A 27,399-nucleotide genomic window follows, 5' to 3' on the forward strand; every position below is an offset into this window, starting at 1 on the left:
CGGGGTTAGTGCCAGATTGCAGAGGGACCGCAGCCCTGAGCTCAGCAGCCCAGCCTGGGACTCTGGGCACCACTCTAGTCTCAGCCTGGGCAAGACACTGCACTCTCTAGTTCCTCTGTGTTTTTAAACGAATAGTGATTGAATGCTCACTGTACGGTGGGGATAACACACTGGCTGCTTGGGGTAATCAGCACCATCTCCCACGGTCCTACCTCATCTCCTTCCCACTTAATCCCATTCCCGTGTAACAGTTGAACAACTGAATCCCAGAGGGATAAGACATCTTGGTCAAAGTCACACAGCTGGCAAGTAGCAGCCCCGGGGCAGGGGCGGGGATGTCTCCTAGCAAAGCCGGGCTCCAGATTACCTTGAATCCCTGCAAGGGCAGGTTTCCCAAAGCCTGTGGTTTCAGCCGGGGGGAGCTCCCAGGTTCCAACAACCCAGGGCCGAGTGAGTCATCTAGAACCAGCCTGGGGACCCTGAGAGAACCCACCTGGACAACTGGCTGCCCTAAAGCAGCCATAGAAAATCAGAATATGCCACCCCAAAACACATCACTTTGGCCGTGAGGATTATTTTGAGCTGGAGGCAAATGCAAATCAACACATACAGAAAGAAGCCTTCCCAGAGCTTTGTTATCTGACTGAAAGCAGAAACTGCTGAGAAACGAGGACTGCTATAAATCCTCCCTTCCGGGGGAAGTTTTATGGCCAGAAAGACAGACAGTCGGCACCAAGATGGACCTGCACAAACAAACCTCACTTGATTAGTTTTCCCATGGTTTGCCACCCTTGGAAGCCTAAAACCACTTTTCCTTTGTCTTGTCACTTCTCTATAAATTTATTTTTCTTTGTTAAGATGCCATATATCACTATCAATAGATCCCAGGTTCTAACCACCCCTTTGAGTTACTCATGGCTGGGGTTTCTCCCGCATGATGTGTGCTGCGTGTGTTAGTAAACGCTTTTGTTTTTCTCTTGTCAGTCTGTCTTGTCTAAGGTGCATGGCCTCAGGCAGAGACACTAGAAAAGGAGAGGAAAAAGTTGCTTTTCTCCCCTTGCATAGACTCTTTCAAATCCACACTGGGGTGGCCTTCGCCAGGTGTCAAAGAGCCTCCACTGGTAGCCCCAGGTGACCGCAGACCCCCAGGCCTCAAGGCAGAGGTGGTGCAGAGCTGGCCTCCCGAGGCGGGGTCCCCTGCAGCCTCCACATCCCACCAGCTTCCCCTCCCCAAACCAAGGGCAGTGCGGCCCAGTGACTGCAGCGTGGAGTCCAGCTCCAGAATGGCCAGTCCTCAGGGGCTTGCTTGCCGTGTCATCCTGGGCAAGTGTCTTAACCTGTCTACACCTCAGTATCCTCATCTGTAAAATGGGATTTGCTGTGGCCAGGCGTGGTGACTAAACGCCTGTAATCCTAGGCGGGAGGATCGCTTGAGCTCAGGAGTTCAAGACCAGCCTGAGCAAGAGAGAGAACTGGTTTCTACAAAAAATAGAAAAATTAGCTGGGTGTGGTGGCACACGCTTGTAGTCCCAGCTACTCAGGAGGCTGAGGCAAGAGAATCACTTGAGCCCAGGAGTTTGAGATTGCTGTGAGCTACGAGGACGCTGGGGCAACAGAGCAAGACTCCTTCTCAAAAAAAAGGGGGGGATTTTTTGTGAAGGTTGAAAGAGATGATGTGCCTACACCGCTTTAGCACATACAGTAAGTGCTCAAATATGAACATAACCAAAACAATTGAACGTAAACTGTCCAGCGCTGGCCTGAGGACATGAACAATCTCAGGGACCATCACAAAAGAGGAAAGAGCATTTTTGCACAGTTGCACAATGGGACCAACCTTGAACGCACTACTTCACTTTTAACTTTCCATTACGCCAGACTAATAGAGAAAGCCTATTTATTTCCAAATTGGCATTTCGCTGACTCTGAATATATTGAGATTGCAAAATGAGGTACTTGAGTCAAAAATTCCCCAGGAAATGGTTTATAAAAATCATTCAATCAGTGTCAAGTTCTACAAGTGGCTGAGTTTCTGCTCTACCCATGAATATACCAATTTTTTTGAAAAAAATATAAATTGAGGAGTGATCACTATTTCAGACAAAAAGTAGGCTCTTCAGAGCACTGAACAGTTCCTTTAAAACAGTACTTCTCAGGCCAGGCGTGGTGGCTCACACCTGTAATCCTAGCACCCTGGGAGGCCGAGGCAGGAAGATTACTTGAGGTCAGAAGTTCGAGACCAGCCTGAGCAAGAACAAGACCCTGTCTCTACTAAAAATAGAAAAAATTAGCCAGCTGTGGTGGAGCACACCTGTAGTCCCAGCTACTCGGGAGGCTGAGACAGGAGGATTGCTTGAGCCCAAGAGTTTGAGGTTGCTGTGAGCTAGGCTGATGCCACCACACTCTAGCCCCGGTGGCAAAGTGAGACTCTGTCTCAAACAAACAAACAAACAAAAAAACACAGCACTTCTCAAATATTGGCAGAATCAGAAACATGTGAGAGCTTGCTGAGTTCAGATTCTAGAGATTCTGATTTTGAGGGCCCTGTGCTTACTACTGTCTCTGCTGGCGGTTCTCAGGCTGCGCTAGGAGTAGCCGTCCTTGGCGGAAGTTTCCCAGCCCGTTTTAGCGGTTCTGTTTCAGAGAATCCACTTACATAGAGGTCCATTGTGCAAAGCAAGATACTCGCACAGCTACTCTTCCCCCCACAATGCTGTCCCTTTTGGACTGCTGACTTACTTTCAGAGTTTAGACGTTTCTTTGTGGATTTCATTTCACCAGAATTGAATGCCATCATTAGACAAAACAATGAAGCTGTTGGGGTGCTTCCTCAGCTCCGTGCCTGCTTGGGGACTGTGCTCAGCTTCAGTGAGGAAGCGGGGGTCGTGGGGACTGAAGTGGGGCCTGGGGCAATTCTAAACCCACCCCCACCCCTACCCCCAAAGTCAGTCTACAGGCTGAAGCCACCGAGTGTCTTCGAAGCAAAGCACTAGACTTTGTCTAAGACCTTGGGGAGCCTCAGTCACCAGGGCCATGTGGGGAGCAGTGAGGCTCAGTGAGCACTGGGGTCAAGGGACATTCTTTGCCTAAATGAACAGTCTGTATAACCTGAGGCCACTTTTTAAGGGGGGTGGGAGGGAGCGAGCCAACACTCTGCTGTGAGCGGCTATCTTTTTGGCCGTCTCTGTTTCCTCTTTTCTCTGTCCACCGTCCAGGCTGGGGAATGGGGGGACCCTCACTCACCAGGGTTGGCTTTCCGGATTTCACTGTACACCGTCTCAACGCCCTTTGTTCCCAGAGCTAGAAAAGGGACCAGGCACAGGTCAGTAGCTGACCCTGGGCACCAGGCCAGCCCCTGCTGAAGCAGGGAAGGGTCTGAGGCTCTGCAGGCAAAGCCATCCCACCCATCCCACCACTGCCCGCAGCCAGAAGCACCTGGAGACCTTGTCATTTCCTGACTGTAGAAGTCTCTGGCCTAACCAGTGTCACTCTCAGTGTGGAAATAGGAGGTCAACAGGTCCACCTGCCCCAGAGGAACCCTGGATCTGAGGGACCACAGGTAGCGGGGCCCCAGCACAGGCCCGCAGCCTCCAGCTCGAGCCCCATCCCTCTTTCCCTGCCACGGTGACCCGTGTCCAGCTGCTCCGCCCGGCCCCTCCCAATCACCTGAGAGCCTGGCCCCTGGGATCCAGAACCGGATCCGAGGCCTGGGTGAGAGCCTGGACATCATCACGGACTTTAAGGATCAGCTGGGACCGGGAAGCGCAGGTGGAGCTGGACGGCCGCACCTGCGTGTTTCCCGCCAGCACCTGGGCCTCACTGCGGACTCTGACTGGATCAGTCTGGGCTGGGCCCTGGTGTCGGATTTTTTAAGGGCTCCCTGGAGGACCCAACATGCAGATAGGGTTGAGATCCCGTGGGCTAGACCCTTCCAGAACAGCAGACAAGATGACTGACCCAGGGTGTGGATCACACCCCGAGGAGACTCAGGAGCTTGGGAGACACAGTGTGCCCTGCCGCCATCTGTTATCTGACACTGAGGTATAAGCACAGGCTATGTATACACAGACACGTGCACACGCTGTGTACATCCTCAAACAGTGTATACATACCCATAGTGTGTCTACACACATCGTACACAGTGTACATACTCTGTACATACAGACACACATGCCGCGTATGCACACACTTGTACACAATGTCCACACTCATGCACACAGGGTGTGCGCGCACACACACACACACCCTGAGGAAACAGGATGGAAGGTGGCCACTTCCCCGGCTCCTGTCACCTGCACAGAGGACAAGGATGCCTCACTGTGGAAAGGTGCCCGATGCCATCTGGGCTGACAGTCTCCTTTTATAGGTCGGGAAACGGAGCTGCAGACAGGCCAAGGCTCTTCCTGCTGCTGTGGTCAGTGCTAGGTGGGCATTTCTGTCTTAGGGGCAGATGGCCGGGGCACGACCACGGACTCTAATTGCACTGGGAGGACCTCGACTCACCATGCCTCAGGCATGCCCGACTCTAACCTGCTGATCCTGCACACACTCCTCTGCTGCCAGCACTGCCCTTTCTCTTTGCCCCATTCCCCCAACACCCCAGACAAGCCTCGCTCCTGTGTGCACCCCCACACACTCACCCCTCTCTGTGCCCTGGGCAGGTACGTGTGCCCTTGTGTTCCTGAAGCACTGTGAAGACATTTGCCTACGACACACTCACTTTGTCCCCATGAATTCTCCCCTGGCAGACCCCGAGCTCCCCCAGGGCAGCAGCTGAGGTCTTGGACACGGCCATGTCCCCTTCCCAGGCTTGCACAGCTACCTGGGGACACCTGTCAAGGTTTGAATCAGCAGTGAATGGTGGTGGTTTCTGTGTCAGAACCCACATGCCAGGAGAGAGGCTGGGGGTGGTTCGGATCCTCACAACCGAACTTCGGGCATTTGAGGTGACCGGGGCCTTGCAGAAGGCATTGTAGTGACTCCCCCAGGCTACCAAACAGGAGTAAGAACTCAGTAGAGTGGCTGAGACACCAGGGGGTCCCACGGCTGGGACAGCAAAGATGCCCACACAACCCTGCACTCTCTCTCTGTAGTGCCAGATTTGGGGGCATAGAGGGAAGCTCTAGGGAGCCCCATACCTGCTGAGGGGGTCCCTCACGTTCCCAGGGCACCCTCTGCTCTACATCAGGCCTGGGCAAGTCAGCGTAAGTCTAGACACCTACTGTGTGCCCTGCACCATGCAAGAGGAAAGGTGACAGGCCCCAGCTCCAGCTTTCGGGAGCTCCAGGCTATGAGGCAGACGGGTGCATGGGGGGCACTGCCAGCCCCACAGTGGGAACTGGGGAAGGTGGGAACTAAGTGGAAGCGAGAGCTCGGTGGCCAAGCCTGAGGGCCTGGACGCCTCGTGAGCCCCACCGCCCCCCAGCACATGGGGCCGGCTGGGAGACCTCTGTGATCACCTTGGGGATGCCCTGACCCCTCTGGACCTGCGTAGCTCTGCTCGACCCCTTTCTCCTCCTAACTCCTATCAGCCCGGCCAGCAGGGGTGGCTTCCCCCGGGTCTGCCCTGCTTAGTGGTGGCGGGTCAGCTCCTCACCACGTCCTACTTCTGTGCCCTGTGGCAGCAGCTGCCTGCTAATGGCTAATCCAGGCCGGCGAGCTGTTTGTCTCTGCTGTCAGGGATGTTTCCGGACGGGGCTTTATTTTGGCTTCTGTTTTTCTGTGTTAACAGAGGAAGAGATGGCTTCGACGTCATGGGGTTTTCCCAGCAATTAGCCTCGGAGCAAACACGCAGCAAACCAGGATTTAACGAGTTCCTTCCCACCCCTCCTCCACCCCTGTGACCACTTGGGCGGCTGCCAGCCAGGGTTAGAGCTGGACGCGGCCCCCATCCCCCCTCCGCAGGTGGAAGAGGAGAGGCCTTGAGAACAGGCCGGGAGAACAAGACCAGGTCAAGTTGATCGTCACTGGCCTTGAGCCCACAAAGCCCTTTCCTCACCTAGTAACACCCCACTCCCCACCCACGGGAAGGTGAGGGGTGAACACTAGAGGCTGAGGCCTGACCCTCCCCCCAGCTGCCCCTCAGCTGCCAAGGAGGAGGGTTCCTCTAGAAGCTCTCCACTGCTACCAAGTGAGCTCATTCCAGGTCTACCCAGGACCCCCTGCAGCCCACACAGCTTTTGTGCAAATCAGGAAAAGGTGACCAGTGAGGTTGGTGCACCGTGTAGCTGCACAGCTTGGCAAGGAGAGGGCAGGCCCATCGCCCCTGCTTCACCCTGTCCTAGGGGGCTCTGTACTTCCCTCTTCCTCTACATTCAATCCCTCCCCACTTTCAACCAAGAAAAAGAAAGTCAGATGCTACTTCCATGGATTCATTCCCAAAGGAATGGAAAATGGACACTTTTCCAAGGACAAAACCCTACTTCTTTCCCCTTCTAGCTTCCTTCAACCCAGAGCCATCCAGGTATCCTGCACAGCCCTCAGAGCTCTACTCCACGCTGGCCCAGCCGGCAGCTGAGCAAAGCCGGGCCTGGCCCTCTGTGGGGATGGCACCGGAAGCCCTGTGCCAGGACCCAGTCCCCTGAGTGCTGCACCGTCCACCCGAGTGCTCAGTGGAGTGTGGAGGGTTAAGAATGGAGAAGACAGTGGTTTTTTCCACTCACATCCAAAACTTCTGGGCACAGCTGGGCATGGTTGCTCATGCCGGTAATCCTAACACTCTGAGAGGCTGAGGCAGGACAATTGCTTGAGGTCAGGAGTTCAAGACCAGCCTGAGCAAGAGTGAAACCAAGTCTCTACCAAAATATAGAAGAAATTAGCCAGGTGTGGTGGTGTGCGCCTGTAGTCCCAGCTACTCAGAAGGCTGAGGCAGGAGGATCACCTGAGCCCAGGAGTTTGAGGTTGCAGTGAGCTATGATGATACCACCACACTCTAGCTGGGCTGACAGAGTGAGACTCTGTCTCAAAACAAAACAAAACAAACAAAAATCAAAGCCTGTGGGCAGCCCTGCCCTCTTGTTCACTTTTCCCTCCAAACCTGACCTCCCCTCGAGAGGAAGCGAACCGCTACTCAGGAGACCACGCTCACGGTGCCTGGGGACAGAGGGGTGCTATGTGCCAGGAAAGGCTGGTGGGAAGCCACCACAGTCCCCTCCAGACTCGCTTCTGAGCACTGCTGGGTGTCGCATGGGCATCTCACGCTCAACCCAGACAGACCCGATCTCACCACAAGCTTCTTCCTCCCAACCTCTGACACGATGACCACCCGTGTGTTGCTCAGTCAAGAAACATGCGGTAATTCCATCTCCCCATCCTGGCCCAGAAATTCTTCCCCTGGTGCTGTGATCTGTCTCCAGGATATATCTAGAATCCATGCACTGCTGGCACTTTGGCTCCCTGCTCGTCCCCTAGTGCCTGGTGGTGACATACTGGTCTCTCTCCCCCGATTCTTGCCCCCACTTCCATCCGTTTTCCTTGCCAGGCACGAGGATCTTTTTAAAAGATAGGAGTTGGAAGCTGTCACTTCCCTGTCTAAAGCCTTCCAAGGGTCTCTAATCCATTTGGAATGGAATGCAAAGAAAATTTTCGAGGCTGATCAGCCCCTGCGCCACATGCCTCCCTCTGCCTCGCTCACCCGGCAGACACAAGGGCCGCCTTTCAGGTCTTAAATGCTCCAAGCCCCGAGCAGCCTCACACTGCCCTTCCGTTTCCTGGCGCTGCCTCCCCCTCCCTCTTGGTGGGGCTGCCTTCTCCACACCCTTCAGGCCCTGCTTAAATGCTGCCCCTCAAAGAGGCCTCCTGAAAAGGCATCACTTTTCACGCCTTCTCATTGCACCCTGTTCTGCTCCTTCTAAGCACTTACTATAACCTGATCCCATTGCTTCTGTGCTCGAGCTCCCTCTCAGGCTGTCCCCCGCTAGGAAAGGATTGCTCGTCCTTTGCTGGTCTCACAGTGGCTGTTCCATCGTGGGCCTTAATCGCTACTTGTTATCTCAACAAGTGAATCACTTTGCAGTGATTAAAGAGGAGGAGGACTTCAGGCCTACCACGTTTCCCACCCCTCTGGGGTCCAGTCTAGACGTGGGAGTGGGAGGTCCGGGGGGCTGTGCAGACTGGCAGTGCACAATTCCAGGCAGCCTGTGGGAGTGGTGCCCCAGCGGTGCAGCACGCAGGCTAGGGGCTGTGCAGGACAGCCCTGTCAGGAAAGTTCTGCGCACACACCTGCTGACAAGACCATGCTAAACAAGAGAAGGAGGAAGAAATACAACATTCCTCCCAGATCATGGAGCAAGACGTGACTTCAGGATGCCATCGCCATGTGGCTCTGGCTAATGTGGGAGGGTTCAGCCTGCAAAACTGCCCCAGACCCATCCTAAGGAGCATCCCAGCAGGCTAGGGAGGTTCTGAATGGCTATTTCCTTTGAGTGTGCAGGAGCCCTCCAGTGAGCTAAGGAGGAGAGAAGTTAGGATACACATGTTCTGGGGCCAAAAGCAACTGAGACTGACATTTTGGAGTTTGCTGTGGCCCACCCAGCCCACTCTGCATCCGTCTTCCCAGCACAGAACCAGAGACAGGGACCCCCAGGCAGGCCTGCCCAGGAGAGAACCACACACACACACAGACAAAACCTACGGTGTAAAACCAGTGCCACTGTTTACACTGACAGGGATTTCCTGCTTTCAAAAACCTTTACCCAAGTGTCCCGCTAAATAGCAAAGCCCTCCATACCTTAAAACATGCATTTGATTTACACACGTTCAGTCTACACAAGCAAAGTTAGGAACACACGGATTGGCCAAGGTAGGGGGTACCTCTGGCAAAAAGCCTAAACACTCAGGAGTAAGGCTGCCCTCAAAGTCTCTTGCACTTAGTAATTGCCCGGTACTTAGTAAGTGCTCAATAAATGTTATCTATTATTAGTAGCATCATAACGAATAATTATTGAAATTTTACAGCTCAGAGCCTGGGCCAGGGCCTTTGCTTCTACCTTAGGCAGGCCCAGTATTTGTGCTGTGACCACCTCCCTTGGCGCAACTGAGGGTGTCTGGACTCTTCTCACTGGGCACAGCACCCCCACCCAGCCGAGAGCAAAGCATGGGGACTCACTCAAGTGAGCGCAGCGTTTACCTCTGTGAGGTTCACCTGAGGGCACTTCCACTTCTGTGTACTCCACGTCCAAGTTCAGAGGCTCTGCTCAAAGGAAACACAGCATTCCGTGTTTAGACAGAATCTTTTTTGGGGGGTCCTCAGACCACAGTAGAGATTTTCATTAAAATTATTAATGTATTTCATATTTCGATGGGGTAGTTAGACACAGGCGTAACTCCATTCCAGCTGAGGAAGGCAGCACGAGCCCTGCGGTGGTCTGGGAGGCAGAGACAGGACCTTGGGGCCAGTGGTCTGGAGTCCCTGACCCTCCCACATCGGTCCCCGTTTCTGTAGTGGGAGGACTCGTAACAGGTCAGTAGAGACAGAAAACAGCCCAGCATTAGCCACGGCAGTTAACCCAGGTCAGTGTCACTCAGAAGCCTTCTGCATGGCCGCAGGCCTACGAGAGCTGTCTCCTAGATCAAAGGAATCTCAGGAAATGGGGACTGGGGGTCGCCAGCCTAAAAATGCTTTCAGAGTATGAGGCACACAAGTTAATAAAGTCACTCAGAGTGTGACGGTGAAAGCTAGGAAAGTTGTCTTCAACTCAAAATAAAATTGTTTTGTTTTTAAAGCCCCAAAGAATCAGGGGTTCTCATCAGCTACTAAAATGATGATTCTGCAGTCAAGCATTCTTTCCAGAAAAAGCCTTTACAGAATCCTTTCACTTCTCTGGGAGTTAGCGTGTGAGCAGCTCAGAGCGGAAAGGAATTTTGAAAAAAATGATTTAGCCCAATCCCTCTGAGCTTTAGATGGAAGCAAGTGATCTATTGTTAATTGTCTTTTAAAATCTCCACCTCTATACCCAAGAGAAAAGAGGTCCTGCTACCTTACTCAGCAGCCCGTTCTGAGGCAGCAAGTTGCTTTTTAGGTATAACCTGGTTCTTCCCTACTTGGATTTATGTTACTTTGCCCTTAAGGACACCAGATAGCATCTTTGGAGAAAGCAAGTAGCCATCTCTCCGTACACAGCAGTTAGTTACAGGGTCATTAAGAGGGGTGGGGAATTATCCACAGGCCTAAAAGTTTTCTTTTTCTACAGGTCCTTTTATATGCAAAAGTGTCTAATAAAAACACTTAATTAGAATTACCTTTATTATCATTTATTGGTTTCATTGCGTGGTTTCCAACATCATCGTAACCTAGTTGAAAAATAACAATTAGGATGAGTGACAATGGAAATTCCAGTTTTTTATAGCTTTTAAAAAAATTCAGTGCCACTAACAAGGGAAGCCAATCCTGATTTCTTCGCTGTAGGAGACAATCAGTCTCTAGGTTCTGGATCCCCCTCCTTGGTCCCTGGTGGGCCCCATCTGACCCACCGTGTGGTCTTTTTCTGACACCAATGGGATGTCTACCACCCCAAGGGAGGGGCACTTCCATTTGTGAATTATTCAGAATTCAGAATTGTTCAATGTGAGCAAGTTCACTGGAAATTGAACCTCTTTCTGGAAGGGACCAGCCAGTACTCACAGACATGAAGGACACTGGTTAACTAACCCTCTCCAGTTGGGAACTGGATTGATGAAAACAAGGCTTAAAGAAACTACAGTATCTTCAGGCTGTAACCTCAGCGGCCACAGATAAACAAAAGTTTTTGTCTTTTTTATCAGGTTGTTCTTTATTAAAAAAAATTCTTACAGGCCAGACGCGGTGGCTCACGCCTGTAATCCTAGCACTCTGGGAGGCCGAGGTGGGAGGATCGCTTGAGCTCAGGAGTTCAAGACTCTCACTCTTGCTCAGGCTGGTCCCGAACTCCTGAGATCAAGCCATCCTCCCGCTTCAGCCTCCCAGAGTCCTGGGATCACAGGAGTGAGCCATCGAGCCTGGCCTAAATATAGTTTCTTAAACAATACATTTGCTCTTTTTATTGGCACATTACTTTTATTATTATAAGTATTTTATTTTCCTTTTTTAAGGTTCATGATTTAGTACTATAAGAATTTCTCAATTCTTAAAACATATTCCTCCAGTAAAATATTTCCCTGTAAAAGGCATATCCTAACAATTTCTCATTTTGTGGGACACGTACAGAATTAGAAGAGAACATGAGCATTCTGTTCGCAAACCTGCTGATGATAAAGAAAGAAAATTGCTCCAAATCTGGTCTGGGACAGGACTTTTGTGTGAAATAATCACAGCCCCCTCGGGGGAGGAAGTAGCATTCCCGCTGAAATGCTGGAGCAATTTTCTTATAGACCTAATGAGATTCAAAGAACTCTGAGGACTGGCCATCCACCCTGCTGAGTTGACCCTCCCAAACCAGGTACTCCTACTTGAAACACTTTTTTAAATGCCTCTTCTAAATCTTTAAATTGGTTTTCCTTTGTGGCATATTTGAAATAAAACTGTCTTGTGCTTGTAATAATCCCCCCGAGAAGATGTTTGAGCAATGCTTTAATTTGGTATATGGTCTCTGCCTCACAAACGAGAACTATCACACTGGAGCAGTAGTCTGTGCAGGGAACAAGGCATGGAGATTATTCTCCACCTTTCATTCTACAGGAAATTCAGAAGGTGGTGAAATTAGAATAAAATGTTCTACCTTTCCTTTTAAGTTTTTGATTTACTAGCTCACCATCCAATGGCTGATTAGAAGAAGTGTCCCCTTTGAAGCCAGGATTTCCCTTTCAACTCTAACCCACTTACAGATTCTGCTTCTGAGGGGCCTAAGAAGTGTGCAGCAAGTTGGGAAAAATCAGCAATGGAAGGACATCATGACTTTACCGTAATGACTGTTGGCTTCCACGTTGGGATCTGACACTTTCTCGTTGTTAGAGTTCAGAAGGGGCACTGCTGGCCTTAAAATGAAATTTTAAAAGAAAAATTTTATATATACATATAAAAGAAAGAATTTTTTGGCTCTAATCCCAAACCAACAAAATAACCAAGGGAACATCATGAGAAAACCAGGAAGACTTTTCCAAAGTGAGGAAAACTTTACTCTCTCTTTTGGCAAACTAATATCTTTTTCAGCTCTAAGATTATTTAACAAAACTTTTTGCTGTTAAAATAGGTATCAGGCCAGGACCAAAGGAGGCCTTTATCAGGCCCCTCTCGAGCCCCTGAATTCCTCACCTTATACCATTGTTTCTCTCCAGAACAGAGCAATCATTTCCAAACTTTTGGATTTTGGATTTCAAAAACAGTAAAGACAGTAAAACCATTTTTTTAAAAGACCAACTCTATTTTGCCAAGTAAGTAAATTTTTAAAATTTTATCTACTACCATTAGAATTTTACAAGGAATGGGATTTCACCCTAGTGTAGGAGGGATGTGATCTCAGAATAAAGACGATTCTTTCCCACGAAAGGACAGTTGGCAACGTTCCGCTGAGACACACACACACACACACAAGGAAGGCTGATATTTTTCTGAGTTTGCCAAGAACCACTAAAAACTTCCTAAGGCCTGGAGTCTCCCTCCATACACGCCCACCCTGCCCACAGAGCAGCCGCCCCTCTCACAGCTGTACCCACCTGGACATTTCCACGGGCATCTGCTTGGCTTTAAAAAAGAAAGAGAAAAACCCAAGTCAGTATAAGGTCCTCACATCCATACCAGATAGAAACACTCATTTCAACTACATTTGACTTTCCCGAGGATTGAATACCCATAAAAAGAGAGAAAAGAAAGCCAAATATACTCATCCTTTTAAAAAAAAAAAAAGCACAGAAAGAAAAGAGGTGTTCTCTTGGTCTTATAACAAGAGGTTTCACATCATTTCCCCAGAAATATGACATCTTGACTATTTCAGTGAGAAGTGACTTTTGTTACTTGAACGTGATGGAGAAAGAGAGAACAATATAGGAGCCAGATTAGCGGATAAGGAGGCAGCTATCTGTTTGATTCCAGATAATTCCAAGTAAAGGCTAAGTCAATCCCTGTGCTTCTAACTCCAAGCTGTCCTGAGACCGATGCCACGGTTTGTCCTGGAGCCTGTCTTCCCTGAGGGGTGGCAGCTTTCCTGCTTGCGGGAAAACCCAGGACCCCCCTGTCATCCCACCTGCCCCCTTCTGTCCTGGGCAGCAGCACCAAAGGCTCCAAAAGAACCCACAAAAATTTTTTGCAGAATTTGCTGGTGCTGTGCCCTTTTCCCTGAGTCTGGGAGAGCTGACTCTGATCCCTTAGTGTCAGCGGGTGGTCCTCACTCTCCATCAATGCTTGGCTAACCCCAGCACAGGGTAGATAGATAGAAAGCATGGCACAACTGGCAGGTTAATTAGGAAGCCTTCAGTGTATGTGTATGTGTGTGCATGTGCGTGCGCATACACGTGCACGTGTGTGTCTCCATGACACCCACACCCCACTCTACTCATTAGAGTACCAGGTGTGGCTAACCCCACAGAAATGGCTTCCTCTGACCACACAAAGATGCAACTTCCTCCAGAATCTCTTATCTGGCTCACCCAACTAGGAAAGTAATTGCTTTCAATTTTGTCTCACTGAATCCAGAGCCAGCAAAGGCTCCATGCCTACCAAAGCCAAAATCTTCGATTACGAAGGAGGAAAGTTGGTTATGTCTCCTCAGCTCCCCCTGGGCAGCTAAAGCGCCACCCAACCTGTCAGAACAGAAGGAAAGAACCATGCTCACCCTTGGCTTTCCTCAGAAAATAGCATTTGGCCCCGACTACCAAGGTGGCAATTATCACTCCAATGGCAATCACTGCAATGAGTCCTTTCTTCCATGGGGCAAGAAAGACTAGAAATGAAAAAAAAAATTTTTTTTATTTTTTAATATATAGATTCTCCCTCTGCCAGCAAGAAATAAAGTCAGGTTTAAGCAACAAGTGAGACTGATTTCTCCAGCGCTTGTATCTGGCATCTTCCCCCTCAGGGACTCCACTCGTAGCTGGTACAGAAATGGTTGTTTCTGCTACAAATGTGGTTTTCAAGGAGGAAACAAACCAGCTTTGCTAGAGTAGACTTTTGGGGGGTGGGTTCAGCCCCTCTCCTTCTCGAGGTACCCACCTCCACCCACACAGGTGGACCCCCTCACCACGCCCTCTCTGCAGCACCCACGCCCCTGGCCACAGGTGATCCAGGGGTAGATGTTTGACCCAAGGTGAGTCAATTGGCGTCTCTCTGCCAAGAATTTGGAACGGGTGTGTGAAATGCTTTCAGTTCCTTATAATAATCCATTCCTCTTTTTCCTGAAGCTAATTTGAGTAAAACACTTTCACTTCCTTATAATAATTAATTCTTCTTTTTCACTTAATTTCAGTGGGTTTCTGTCACTTGCTAGAGCCTAGAGGACACTGGTCTCTTAATCCTCAGTCACATGAGCTAAACTCCCCCCAGTGCCTCTTGCAAGGGGCGTAAGAGGTCTTGCCCTCTGAAGCCCAGACTACACCTCGGCGCCGAGACCCTTACTCACCTCTGACCGGCAGCAGGTTGCTGTGAGGGGCGCGTTCGGCAGCGTTGGCTCTGTTGGCCGCTGTGCAGTAATACTGTCCCTCCTGCTCCTTGCTAGCCTGCGGCTTGCTCCAAAATACCTGGGTGTCATTTGAGATCACTTGGTGGAAGGGTTTGCCCTCCTTTTCTCTGTAGAACCTATAGGTGATGGGACCAGACCCTTCATTCACGGAACATCGAAGCACGATTTCCTTCCCAGACTCCACCGCCTCACTCAACAGGATGGAAAGCTTGACCTCGCTCACGGGGGCTGAAACGCAGGAAGAGGATTAGCACTGCTTTTCCTAAACACGGAACAGCCGCTGCGTACGGGCCAGACACCTCCCCGGCTCTGACTCGGACTTGGATTGTGCCCCTCGTTCAAGTCACTCCTCTCATCCCACCTTCTTTTCAGTTCCTCCCCTGATTAGTCCAGAAGGGTGGCCAAGCCACAGACGCCTCTTGTCCTCACTTGTTCAGTAAACACAAGACATCAGGGACACCTCCCTTCACTCAGCACCTTGAAGATCACTGGCCACTCAGCCTGACTATACGATCAGCTTCGTGTTCTGTTGAGGGGTCTGTGTGTGTGTGTGTGTGTGTGTGTGTGTGTGTGTGTGTGTGTGTGTGAGTGAGTGATTTCTCTCCCTCTGCTTAGAAAGACTCATGGCGCTTCCAGATCTTACAAATAACCTCGACCCGCTGCCTTCTCTGGCTATCGTCCTGATTTTCTCCTTTTCCCCTTACACTTTCACATCCTCATTTCCCACTTTCTTGTTACCCCTGAAATCTGACTTCCATCCTCTGCTCTGACACTGCACTCTTACCTCTGGTTTCAAAGCAACTCAAAAGGTTGCCTGATCCCTGACCAATGTCCTTGAGTCCCCTGCAGATTAAAGTCAATGGTGGATGTTCTTCCTCCAGTCTGCCAACCTTGCCCCCCTGTAGTTTCACTGTCACCAGCCTTCCTGTTGAACTCAGCTCTCTCTGGGCTTCTGTGCAGCCTCACAGCCCTGATTCTCCTCCTTCCTCACCTGCCACCCCTGCGTTTCACTACTTATTCTTTCTCTTGCCCCGGAAATATGGACTTTCTGCAAAATTCAGTCCTCAGTTTTCCATCTCCTCTTTGGTAAATTCACCTATACTCACAGCTTCTATTCCTGGGCATTTAACACCTAAACAGATAGCTCTAGTCCAGATTTCTTTCCTGAACTCCCGGTTTCCCTTTTTACCTGGGCATTTCCACCTGGAAGCCCAGCCAGCCTCACTCCCAGCAGGTCCGAGCAGAACTCGGCTATCTCTTATATCTCCTCCCCTTTTCCCGGCTCCATGCTCCAAAATCCTGATCCTCAAATGTCCTCCCAGGTAGACTTCACTACTACTGTGAGAGGACTGCCCAGCAGAGGGGCATTCTGACTTTTGAGTCGCTCTCCCGTGAGCACAAGGGGTGGCGAGACCACGGAGCTGTCGGGCAGAGGGAGCCAGCGCCAGGCCTGGGATGGCAGTGGTCCCGCACAAGGGCAGACTCCCAGAGGGTCCAGCCCGACCTGAAGGCCTCTGTCACCGTGACACACCAGGGGGTAGTGGCTCCGAGCCAGACTGCCTGCACTCAAATCCCAACCCTCCACCCACCAGCAGTTTGCCCTAAGCCTTAGTTGCCTTACCATAAAACAAAGATGATACTACTACTGGTCTTACATGGCTATTGTAAGTATGAATTGGAATAATTTACTACAGTACTTCACACAGGGTTGGACACGCGGTCAGAGGTCAGTAAATGTTGCCACTGATATCGACCCAGTTGAAACCAACAGTTTCACATGAGCTTCTGCTTTAGCCTCTGAAGTATCCTGAGGTCTGAAGTCTCCACCCCTTCCTGTTGATCCAACCACAAAGTTGATCTTCCTAAGAACCCTTCTCATTCTATCCTTCCTTGCCTCTCATGGCTCTTCACTGTACACGGGATGATTCCCAGCCTCTAAGACTGGCATTTGATGCCTTTCACAGTTGGGATCTGTCACTTTTGTAGCTTGTATCCAGTGGTTCTCCATTCCTAGCCTTTGTTTCCAGCCATCTGATTTACCCACAGTCTTTTGAAGTGTTCCCTGGAGCTGTTGGCTCATGTGCTTGCTAGAGATGGCAGGCCATCTTCAGCCATCTCTGCCCGCCCGTTCCCAAGCCCAGCTCTTCCTCAAAGCTTTCCCACCCAAGCTAGACACTGTCTCCCATGCCCTGAACTACTACCACCAGCATCATGAGGATATGGTTCATGTGACACATAATCAAGTGTTGCCTGTAACATGTTTTCTGTGCTTGTTTGTACTGTTATTCAGACATTTCTCCATTATTTAACCAGGAGATCCTGTGTTTCTTATTATAGCCTTAAAAATGAAGAATATATCTTCTTTTTGTATGTCCCATAGCATTTGGTGCTTAATTTATGTTAATGTTAACTGGAAATGTATGCCTACTATTAGACCATACATTAATAGAAGCAGGAATCTCTCTATCCAATCCATGTCCACAGCAGCATGTGCAGATAAGCAATTATCAAACAAGAAGCAGACAGAGGATGAAGAGGAGGAAGGCTTTTTCAGCTCCTTCCAATGGATGCAGAATATGCAAGAGATACAAGCAATGGCATAGCCACCCTCCAGACAATGGTATGTTTTTCTTGAGCATAAGAATCCCAGACAAGTGTTAGCAATTCCCATGAGATCAAGGCCAGTAGCTGTCACTGCTGCGTGTTCCACCATGGCAGAGGGGCACCACCATGAGTCAACAGTAGAGCAGAGCCCTGGTCTATAGTTCTCAGAACTGAGAGGTGGTTCTCAGTTCATCCGAAAAAGAGGAAATGCTAAGGGAGCCCAAATACTCAACTTTAGTGCTTCCTGAAGTCAGGACACTTGCACGCTTATGATATTTTAGCACTTCACTAGAAACATTCTGAAAAGAGATTACACTGGTCACAGCAATAGTCCCCAAATATTTTCTGGCCCCATTTACTGGGCCTTGGTCATGCTTTGATGCATATCTTGCTAACGGACTTTGCACAAGTACCACCCACTTCTCTTATTGTCCCCACAATCCCTGGGAAACCCTAAACCTTAAAAAAATGTTAACTAAAGCCCCAACCCCACATGATTTCTTCTCATAGCATCACCACTCACCTATCACCTTGACCCTCAGGACCTCGCTGAACATTTTGGCATGGGAATGGCAATTATCGGCGACACATTGGTAGTCCACATCCTTGGTTGGCTTATCTTTGAAGACTGCAGGATCAATGGAGCTCTTTGTACAACTCTCCAAAACTCTATTTGCTTTTAAAAGCTGATAAGCAATAGGCCAGGTTCCGTTTATAGATTGGCAACGGACTTCTATGGTCTGTCCTTTTATGACTTCAGACTGGGCATCGTGAGAAATCCTCAGTTCAGAGAGCATTTCTAGAACCACAGAGGGAGAGATCATGTATTAATACAGTGTTGGAAGCAGGAGCTGAGCCTCCAGCCCAAGAGGTTTCCTTCTCCAAAGTCTGGGCTTTGTTTTCTCTATCACCGTAATTTCAAATGCCTGCCTGCCTTATCTGCCTTCATGGGACTCCCATAATGCTGCGTGTATGTGTGTGTGCATGTCTGTGTGTGTGGGTGTGTGTGCGGTGAGAAGGGGGAGGGAAAGAGAAGTGCAATAAGCAAAATAAAGGACATAAATTCAAGGAAAGCATTACATTCCCATCAATTCATATTTATATTTTAATATAACTCTCATGTACACATACACGTAAATCTACTTTTCTTGTGCTGAGCAAAGACACAGAAAAGCATAAGAAAAGTATAACAAGTATCCAAATAGAGTCTATTTGAAAACAAATTATTCTAAGTACTTCAACCTCTCCTGGTAGTAAATTGCATTCCTCAGGAGACACGAATTCTACCAGGTTATGATTTAGGTATCAGCTTACGTATAAGCCTTATAAAATGAAATGACCTCCTCCCAAGAACTACAAAAAAATTAAAATGTAACAACTCACATTTGTCTCTTGCGTTCTTTCCTTTTGAGTTAGCTGGGTGGCTAGAGAGTCAACAATAGGCTAAAATATCCTAGTTCGTTTGAGACTAAAATCTTAGCTGGTTAAATCCCAGCCACAGGTTAAACTGAAGGACCATGATTGAATAATAATAACAGGGACAGTGACAGCTTGCCTGGAGATCTATATTCATCAAGAGCTTTGCTACTCAAAGTGTGGTCCAGGGGCCAGCAGCACCCCTCGTTAGAGAGGCTGAATCAGGCCCCGACCGGACCTACAGAGTCAGAACCTGTGTTCGGGTCTTGTATGCACACTCAGGCCTGAGAAATCCAGCTCTCAGTGCTCAAATACCTACATTCCGCCCACCAGAAGTCCTACCCCTTCGGGTTAGCCAGGTTATGGATAAAAATCTGGGGCTTAGATCTTCTTAAAGTTTAATGTTGACTAAGCAGTGTTTCCCCTGTGACCTTTCAGGTGGGTGCCCTGCTCCAGCGGCCAGAACCTTGCCCATTCGGAGTCCGCACCATCAGCACACCGTCACAATGAAGCTACGAACTTGATTTTGGCCAACGTTTTCCTTGCACTGCCTCTCTCCTGCGCTCTGAGCAGGAACACCCACTTCTGTTCAGCCTCTCTGTCTCACCCTTCTCTCTCCCCCTTCAGCTCTTCCCTGCCTGGGTCTGATCTGCCTTCAGGCTGGACAGGGTGGCAGCTGGCAATAAACCCCTCCCTCCCATTCAATCCCGGGACACCCTCGGAGTCAGCGAGGCCGTACTCACCACACACCAATATCTGGACTGTGTTGCTTTTCTTGACTACGTTGCCGATGGCGGCAGTACAGGTGTATGTCCCGCTGTCCCACTCCGAGGCTATCTTGGTGAAATTTTGAGCCTGTGACACAATCATGTCTCCCTTCTGGAGGGTGAAGTTGGCTGCAGGCGCTCCTGGGATGGAGCATGACAGGTTCAAGCTCTCACCTTGGTCCAGACGTGAAGAGGAAAATTCCAGCTTCGGTCTGGGAAACAGTTCTGAAAAACAGTGAGTAGGAATGGAGCAAGATGTGTCTGGCTACCACCCCGAAGCCCCTTCCTGGAGAGGCCCTTGGCCCAGCTGCTGTTGGCAGAACCAACTCCCAACTTCCTGCAAAAAGTCTCCCTTCACTTCTTGTACACCTGATGCTTACACCGTTAAAGAGCTAGACTTTGTTCTTTGCCTGGGGTTCCAAAGGCAGACTTTACTCTCTTGTTAATCCAATTTAATTCACAGACATGGATTAGACAAGTCTTGCAACTTGTAAGGGAGCAAGTAACAATTCCCACGCTCACTCGTTTATTTGTTCACCCACTCATTTCATTCCACAAGTGTTTGTTGCCGCTGTCTCTGCGGTGGGCACCTTGCGCAGCATTGGGAGGCAGAGTGGATAAGAAACAGCCCCTGACTTCCACGTGCTCACAGCTAGTGGGTGATTCCGACACACTGTTTGCAGCAGAGCCCACAGAAGGAACACTGGGCCTAGGCCTGGGAAATCGGGGAGAGGCCTCGTGGAGGGAGTTTTCCAAGGAAAGTGTCCTGGGCAGAGCATCCAGGCTGCTAAAACAAATGCCGTAGCCTGATCTGTTTATGTCTATGAATTCTTCAAAGGCAAAGCCTGGTCTCAGGTAGCTCTCTACCCCCAATAAGTTGCCCTGGATACAGAAGGTACTCAATATATGTTGAGTTGGTACTTTTCTCTAATGAGATGGTATAAATCATATCAGTAAAAAAATCATGAACATCAAAAATTTGTCATTATCAATAATTAACTAAATTGCTAGCACACACTGCAGACTGGCAAAACCCAACGTATATGCCAGTCGCCCTGCTGGGTAGTTGGCAGCCTGTCTATGCTACTGGGGACAATTGCTGACACTGCCCACTCAACGTTTGGTACATATGGGGCATTTAGTAAACAAGTGCATGGACGAATGAGTGCACACGTGTGTGAACAAACACTTACACCGGGGAACCAGGAGGTGCCAACTCTCTCTGCCTTTGGAACCCAACATTCATTCCTTCATTCTGCCAGTATGTATTGAACCCCTACTGTGTGCCAGGCGCAGTTCTAGGTGTTAAGGATATAGCACTGAACAAAACAGATCACGTTCCTGCCCTCAGCAGCTTACATTCTAGTGGCTAAACACATACAATAACAAACAAGAAAGGTACATTTTTTTGGTGTTAAGTATTTTAGAGAAAAATAAAGCCAGGTAAGGGGCATAGGAATCTGAGGGAACTTTTAAGCTCATGGGTTTGGAAGTCAAACAGGCTTAGGGGGTGACACTTGTTCTGCTACTTGGTGACCTTATAATCCTTGGGTGAGTTAGTAACCTCTCAGTCTCGTTTTCCACATCCACAAAGTAGGCATCATAATACCTGCCTCCCAGAATTATTATGAGCATGAAATTAAAATGTATATAAAACTGTTGTACAGTGTACAACTAAGAGGAATTGTGACTATTATTTTTGAGTTCACTAATGCTTTCTCATTCATGGCCCCGTCATAGGACCCATGTCTGGGATCTAGCATAGTGCTTGGCACAGAGGACAGATAAATATATTAATAACATAGTAATGGAAACATTAGCTAACATTTATTGAGTGCTCACTCTGTACAAGGAATGGAGCTAATGCTTACAGCATGGTTCTCTCTCTCTCTCTCTGTTTTTTTTTTTTGTGACACGGTCTCACTCTGTTGCCTGGGCTAGAATGCAGTGGCGTCATCACAGCTCACAGCAACCTCAACCTCCTGGGCTCGAGCAATCCTACTGCCTCAGCCTCCCAAGTAGCTGAGACAACAGGCGTGCACCACCATGCTCAGCTAATTTTTCTATTTTTTGAAGAGACAGGGTCTCGCTGTGTTGTTCAGGTTGGTCTCAAACTCCTGGCCTCAAGTGATTCTCCTACCTTGGCCTCCCAAAGTGCTGGGATTACAGGTGTGAGCCACTGTGCTCAGCTTTAGTTATCTTATTTAATAATTATAACAGCCCTGTGAGGTGAGTGCTACCAATATCCCCATCTCTCAGAGCTGAGGCAAGTTCCATAACTCACCCAAGGTCACAGAAGCAATGATGGGTAGGGCTGGGATTCGGCACCAGGGCTTGCACCCTCAACCACCACACACACTGCTTTCTTGCTCAGCATTGACTTTTCCCCACAAGCACCAAAGCCCCACCTGAGCACATTCATTTGGACAAGCAGGGGCAGAGAACGTATCAGCTCTCCTTGGCCACCCTGGATCCTAGCACGGTAGCTTCTTGGCCCTGCCATACAACAACACCCTCCCACAGCATCCTACCTGTTATGTTGACCACGATGCTGCTGACCTTGGATATGCGGCTGGACTCCACTTTGCACGTGTAGTTGCCATTGTGCTCCACCATGGCCATGACTGAGTAGGTGGCCACATCGCTGTGTTTGCTGTTGGCCACAATCACCTTGTCTTTCTGGATTATGATTTCTGGAAACTCCTGAGCCAGGGGTGTCACTTGAATGGTGCACTTAATGTGGAGCTGATCTCCCTCTGTGATCATTCCGAAAGGGGTGACATGGAACTTGGGAACAGAGAAGGATTCTGCAAGAGAAGAGAACAACCTGGTTGGACTCAGGTTCAAACCTGGGCCAGGGGAAGGCACTTCCTTACCCTTCTGCCCTTCTTGCTGGTCCCCCTTTTTCCAACTTCTGATTCTCCTAATTAATTTTAAAAATTCAATCTTTCCGCTCTAAAACTTTCACCTAAGCTGCTCTGATGCTCTCTCACTTCTTGCTCATTTTTGTATCTTCAGCCATCTTCTTAACCGCAATTATCTGACTTCTTAAGCTTCCCACCTTCTCTAGATCTCGTCTGCAGAACCTTCTTCAGATGATCTCAGAAATAACCACAGAAGGCCAGGCACCATGGCTCACACCTATAATCCTAGCACTCTGGGAGGCTGTAGGCGGGAGCATTGCTCGAGGTCAGGAGTTCAAGACCAGCCCGAGCAAGAGCGAGACCCTATCTCTACTAAAGATAGAAAACATTAGCCAGGCTGGTGGTGCACGCCTGTAGTCCCAGCTATTCTGGAGGCTGAGGCAGGAGAATCGCTTGAGCCCAAGAGGAGTTTGAGGTTGCTGTGAGCTAGGCTGATGCCATGGCACTCTAGCCCAGGTGACAGAGCAAGATTCTGTCTCAAAAAAAAAAAAAAAAGAGGAGGGGAGGGGGAAGAAAGGAAAAAAAAAGAAAGAAGAAGAAATAACCACAGAAGTTAGAAGTGACTCTTCCTCTTGACCACCACGAATTTTCTAGGCTCTTCTCATACCATTTCAGGGAACTTGGTGTTTCAGCACAAATATTTTAAAGCTTTCAAAAGTGACAACTTTTGATGCTTCATGCAAATGCATATTTAAATAAGCATATGTTCCCCAAAAGTGGCTTCTAGTCTATTCTATTTCATTTTTTACAATGTTGGCCATGACTCACTTCATTGATTTCATGACTCATGCACTTTGAAAAGCAGTTTTAATAAAATATGGGTCAGATACCAGGGTGTGGGATCTTCAGGGAAGTAGGGCTCAGTCCTCGCCTTTAATTCCCATGTTCCACAATAACAAATCCAGAGCATAAACTGGAATACATACACAGATAGTGACTATGCAAAACACAGAGTGGGGACATTAGAAATGCTAAAAGTGAATTTAGAGGGATATAATCCTTTAATATTCATTAGTGGCTTTTAAAATTATTAAGTCATTTAGATTCATAATAAAAAGCTATCATTAAAAAATAGCCTACTTTCTTAAATAAAAGTAAAAGAAAAAAAAGGGAAGGCATCTTTTAAGACAATCAACTTTTAGGCCCTCTGGGGTAGCTTACTAAGAACTGAAGGTTTTTTTTCTTATACCCAAATTAACTTGAGATGCATCAGAGATTTAAATGCAGAAAGAAAAAAAGAAGAAAGAAAGAGAGAGAGAGGAAGGAAGGAAGGAAGGAAGGAAGGAAGGAAGGAAGGAAGGAAGGAAGGAAGCACAGACACAGTGAAAGAAGACATAGGTGCATCTTTTCCTTCAATGACCTGAAGTGTGGACGACCCTTAGGTGTGAATCACAAAACTGAAGTACCATAAAGAAAAAAGGTAGATAAACATAACTGACTGAAGATTAAAAAGTTCTTCAAGGAAAAACTTATAAAATACAAAGACAAATGACAAACTGGGAAAAATGTTTGCATAGTACCTCTGACAAAGAGCTAATCTCTTTAATTTATAAAGGGCTCGACTCAATCACAAACAATAAAAAATGGGCAAAGAGTAATGGATAGGTAATTTATGGGAAAAAATGTAAGACTCATAAATATATTTGACCTCACTTAAAACTAAAGAAATAAAAATTACAGCAACAGTGCTATATCACTGCACCTCAATTAGATTGGCAAAAATAATAAACTGTTGACAATACCCTGTGTTGGTAATGATGTGGGAAAATACACACTAACATCACTTTTGATGGAAATATTCAACCATTTTGAGAGCAGTTTGATAATATCTGTCAATACTGAAAATGCACAAAACATGTGGATCAACAATTTGACTGCTAGGAATGAACACCTTAAATAATAGTATTCATAATAAAATACTTGCAAAAGTACACAAGTTGTAAGTACAAGTATCTGTACTGCAGGTTTGGTCTAAGAGCAGAAACTGGGAAAATACCTAAATGTCCATAAATACAATGTGAGGTAAACAAATGATGGCCCATTCCTATAGTAGAATTCTGATTTGCCACTTAAAATGATGTAGATCTACTTTTCTTGATATGGACCAAAGCCCATAATATATATTAAGTTTTTAAAAAGTTATAAAATAGTGTGATAGGTCCCCATCTTTTGTAAAAACAAAAACTCTCTTCATATATAATATATAAATATACGTAGAAACAGTCTGGAGGACCATATGAGTGGTTTTCTCTGAGTTGTAGTACATGAATGATGGTCACTTCATATCGCACCATTTTTTTCTAAAAATTCTACACACACACGGGCAGGGGTGTGAAATGCCAAAAGAAGGGGGCCGTTTATGACAAACTTTAGGCTCCTACTTACTTCGGAAATATTGAGGCTATTTAAATGAGACTGTGGCAGGTCCCAGGAACTGCAGGTTACTTGTCCTGCAGTTTGTCCTAGACTCTTCTAGGCTTCCCTCTGCTGCCACCTCTTTCTCTCCTGAAAGCATTTCTCAGTTTGCTATTTATTTATCCAAAGTTGAGGACCCAGGCCCTCTTCCCTTCCACTCCACTTCCTGGGGTCTGACCCTCAATGGCTTAAAGCCACGGTGTCCAAACTGCAGGTCACATGATGCATCAATGTAGTAGTGAGTCATGGCCACTGTTTTAAAAAAACTAGAATAGAGCAGGCTAAAAAAATAGCAAAATACATCATATATTTTAAGGGTAAGAGCTGTTGGTGAAACTTTTGTTTGGTAAATTATATATATTTTAACTGTTTCATGGTCAAAAAAATCTTGCAAATACTGACTTTAAGTGATGAAAGAACAGGTCTTAAGTCCTGAGAACAGCAGCCCAGCCCGAAGGCCCAGCCCCCTTCCAGCTCTGGGCTTTCTCCCCACACCACACCAGAAACCACAAAGAAGGAAGAGAAGGGGAGCAGGGCTCTGACCCCTCACGGTGACCAGTTCACTCCTGGTGGATTCTGAGATCTCCATGTGGATCCCAGAAATGATCCTTGCTTGACATCGGAATATTAAAACATGGTCCTGTTCCTCAATGGGGAATTCCAGCATCACAAAATTCTGGTCCCGAGAAGTCTTCTCTCTTCTGTGCTTGACAATTTTTGTATCTAGTTCAAGTTTTTCAATTGTGAAATGTATTGGGGCCTTTTCCTCCAGGACAGAACAATTGACCATCACGACCCCGCCTTCTATGGCCTCCCTTTTGTCCAGCGTCACCCTGGGATTGGGAACTCCTTTGGGGAAAGAGAAAGTCCATTAGTACCAGTTTCATCTAGTGGCACAAGCCTCCCTCAGCTGAGCCACTGTGGTTGACTTTTTGTCCCTTGAATACCCAGGGCTACCTATCAGGCAATTACTGAGCATGTGTGCCCAGCACAGTACCAGGTACTTTGAAAAGCATAAAATATGCCAAAGATGGGATTGGTACTTTCAATAGTTTATAATACCATTGGGAAGACGATACAATTCCCAACTAATACAGTTTAAAGAAGAAAAAGCAGCCCGTATTTGTTAGTATTATTGTGATTGTTGTTATAATTGATTGAATGCCAGCCACAAGCTAGGACTGACTTTGATTTATTCCACAAACACTTATTGAGTAGCTACTATGAGCCAGATTCTTTGTATGGGATATAAAAGTAAACCAAAGACCACCTCTCTTCTCACGATTCTGTAGTCCAGAAGAACAGACAGATGTGTGAGAAACAGTTGCAACGTGGAGTGAAATAGCAAACTGCCATTTACTGGGATCTCACTAGGGGCTAGAAACAATGCTAAGCTCTCCATCTATATGACACCTTTAACCCCCTCGATAACTTCCTGAACTGGGTATTATTGTTATCTTATTTTACTGGTGAGGATTTGGAAGTTCAGAGCAGTGAAGGGCCTTGCCCAGATTGGACCCCAGGCAGAGTGACTGCAGAATCCAGTATCACCACACAGACATCCCTGTGGCCTTTATAGCCACGGATACCACGGAACATGGAGAAAGCCTACGAGGTGTAAGGACCGGTACCCTGGAGGAGATCAATTTTGTTCTGGAAAGCGTCAGAGAAGAAATCATTGAGTTGAGTCTGAAAGAAGAAATTGTAGTTGACGAGAGGATGAGATGAAGAAGGTGTTCCTGGGAGAGGGAACAGCATGTGCAAAGGCGAGGAGGTGAGAAATCGCCTGGCTTATTGGGAACACGTCGCATTTTCAGGTTAGGAGAATGCCAAGCGGGTGAGTGAGAGGGTGGTGGGTGGAGGGGAAGTGCAGTGTTGTCATTCACTCAGTTATTATTCATGCCGCGGTGCGGTGCGTGCTGCTTCATCTACTTGTCTTTGCTCAATCGCAAGGACTCACCTTTCACCGACACCTGGTACTCCTGAGAGGTCTTCTCCTTGTTGTTCAGAATCACCGTGCACTTGTAAGTGCCCGAGTCATAGACCCGGGCTTGGGGAATAAAAACACTCTCCGTGCTCTCCATGGAGGAGACGTTGTGAAACAGCACGTCGTCCTTATAGAACAGCACCAGGTGCTGGGGCGTGACGTGCGAGGTGGTGCTGACGTCCACGGCGCACTGGAGCGTCAGGTTTTGGCCGTTTTGCACCGTCCAGTCGGGCAGGCTCCTCATGTGGATGCTGTTGATGGTGAACGCTAAATGCAAAAGGAAGGAGGGCAGACACACCTGTTATCTCAGACGCTTCATCCTGGTGACCTTCAGCACATCAGACAGGGCATTATCACATTCCGTGCAGCACTGAGGCCAGGGACCCCAAATGTCTATAGGGGGCAGGCGGATACTAACTGTGCATAGTGGGTCAAGCATGAGGCAGTCGGTACTAAGCTGCTCCTTTTCCCATCGAGACAAGGTGGCAGAGTGTGACAAATATAAGATGTAAGCAGCCTGTGAGCTGCCACATCTCGACCCCTGGAGGGAGCATAGGATTTAGGTAGACGAGTGTTCAAGTCCTGGCTCATCGTTTACCATGTGATCTTGGGTGGGTAACCTCTCTGAGCTCAGTTTCCTCACCTGTAACATGGGGTAATAATACCTTCTTAGGTTTTTGCAAGAGACCTACAGGAGAGTA

At 48.1% G+C, this 27,399-nt stretch overlaps 1 protein-coding gene across 2 annotated transcripts in view; it reads right to left on the reverse strand.

Moving 5' to 3' along the window:
* The window catches only part of PECAM1 (platelet and endothelial cell adhesion molecule 1), a 50,386-nt gene that overhangs the window by 11,569 nt on the left and 11,418 nt on the right, over positions 1-27,399 (reverse strand). The window contains exons 3-14 of one of the 2 annotated variants that reach the window (XM_045525822.1): positions 26,672-26,965; positions 25,255-25,560; positions 21,904-22,179; positions 19,349-19,597; positions 17,713-17,988; positions 14,526-14,813; positions 13,743-13,850; positions 12,628-12,655; positions 11,876-11,949; positions 10,240-10,290; positions 9,128-9,190; positions 3,244-3,300 (exon numbers count right to left, since the gene is read on the reverse strand). In XM_045525822.1, coding sequence (XP_045381778.1) covers positions 3,244-3,300; positions 9,128-9,190; positions 10,240-10,290; positions 11,876-11,949; positions 12,628-12,655; positions 13,743-13,850; positions 14,526-14,813; positions 17,713-17,988; positions 19,349-19,597; positions 21,904-22,179; positions 25,255-25,560; positions 26,672-26,965 — 2,070 coding nt within the window. The remainder of the gene's footprint in view (positions 1-3,243; positions 3,301-9,127; positions 9,191-10,239; positions 10,291-11,875; positions 11,950-12,627; positions 12,656-13,742; positions 13,851-14,525; positions 14,814-17,712; positions 17,989-19,348; positions 19,598-21,903; positions 22,180-25,254; positions 25,561-26,671; positions 26,966-27,399) is intronic. The other variant, XM_045525823.1, reaches the window with a different exon arrangement.

This window comes from Lemur catta, chromosome 15 (assembly GCF_020740605.2).
Source record: "Lemur catta isolate mLemCat1 chromosome 15, mLemCat1.pri, whole genome shotgun sequence".
NCBI lineage: Eukaryota > Metazoa > Chordata > Mammalia > Primates > Lemuridae > Lemur > Lemur catta.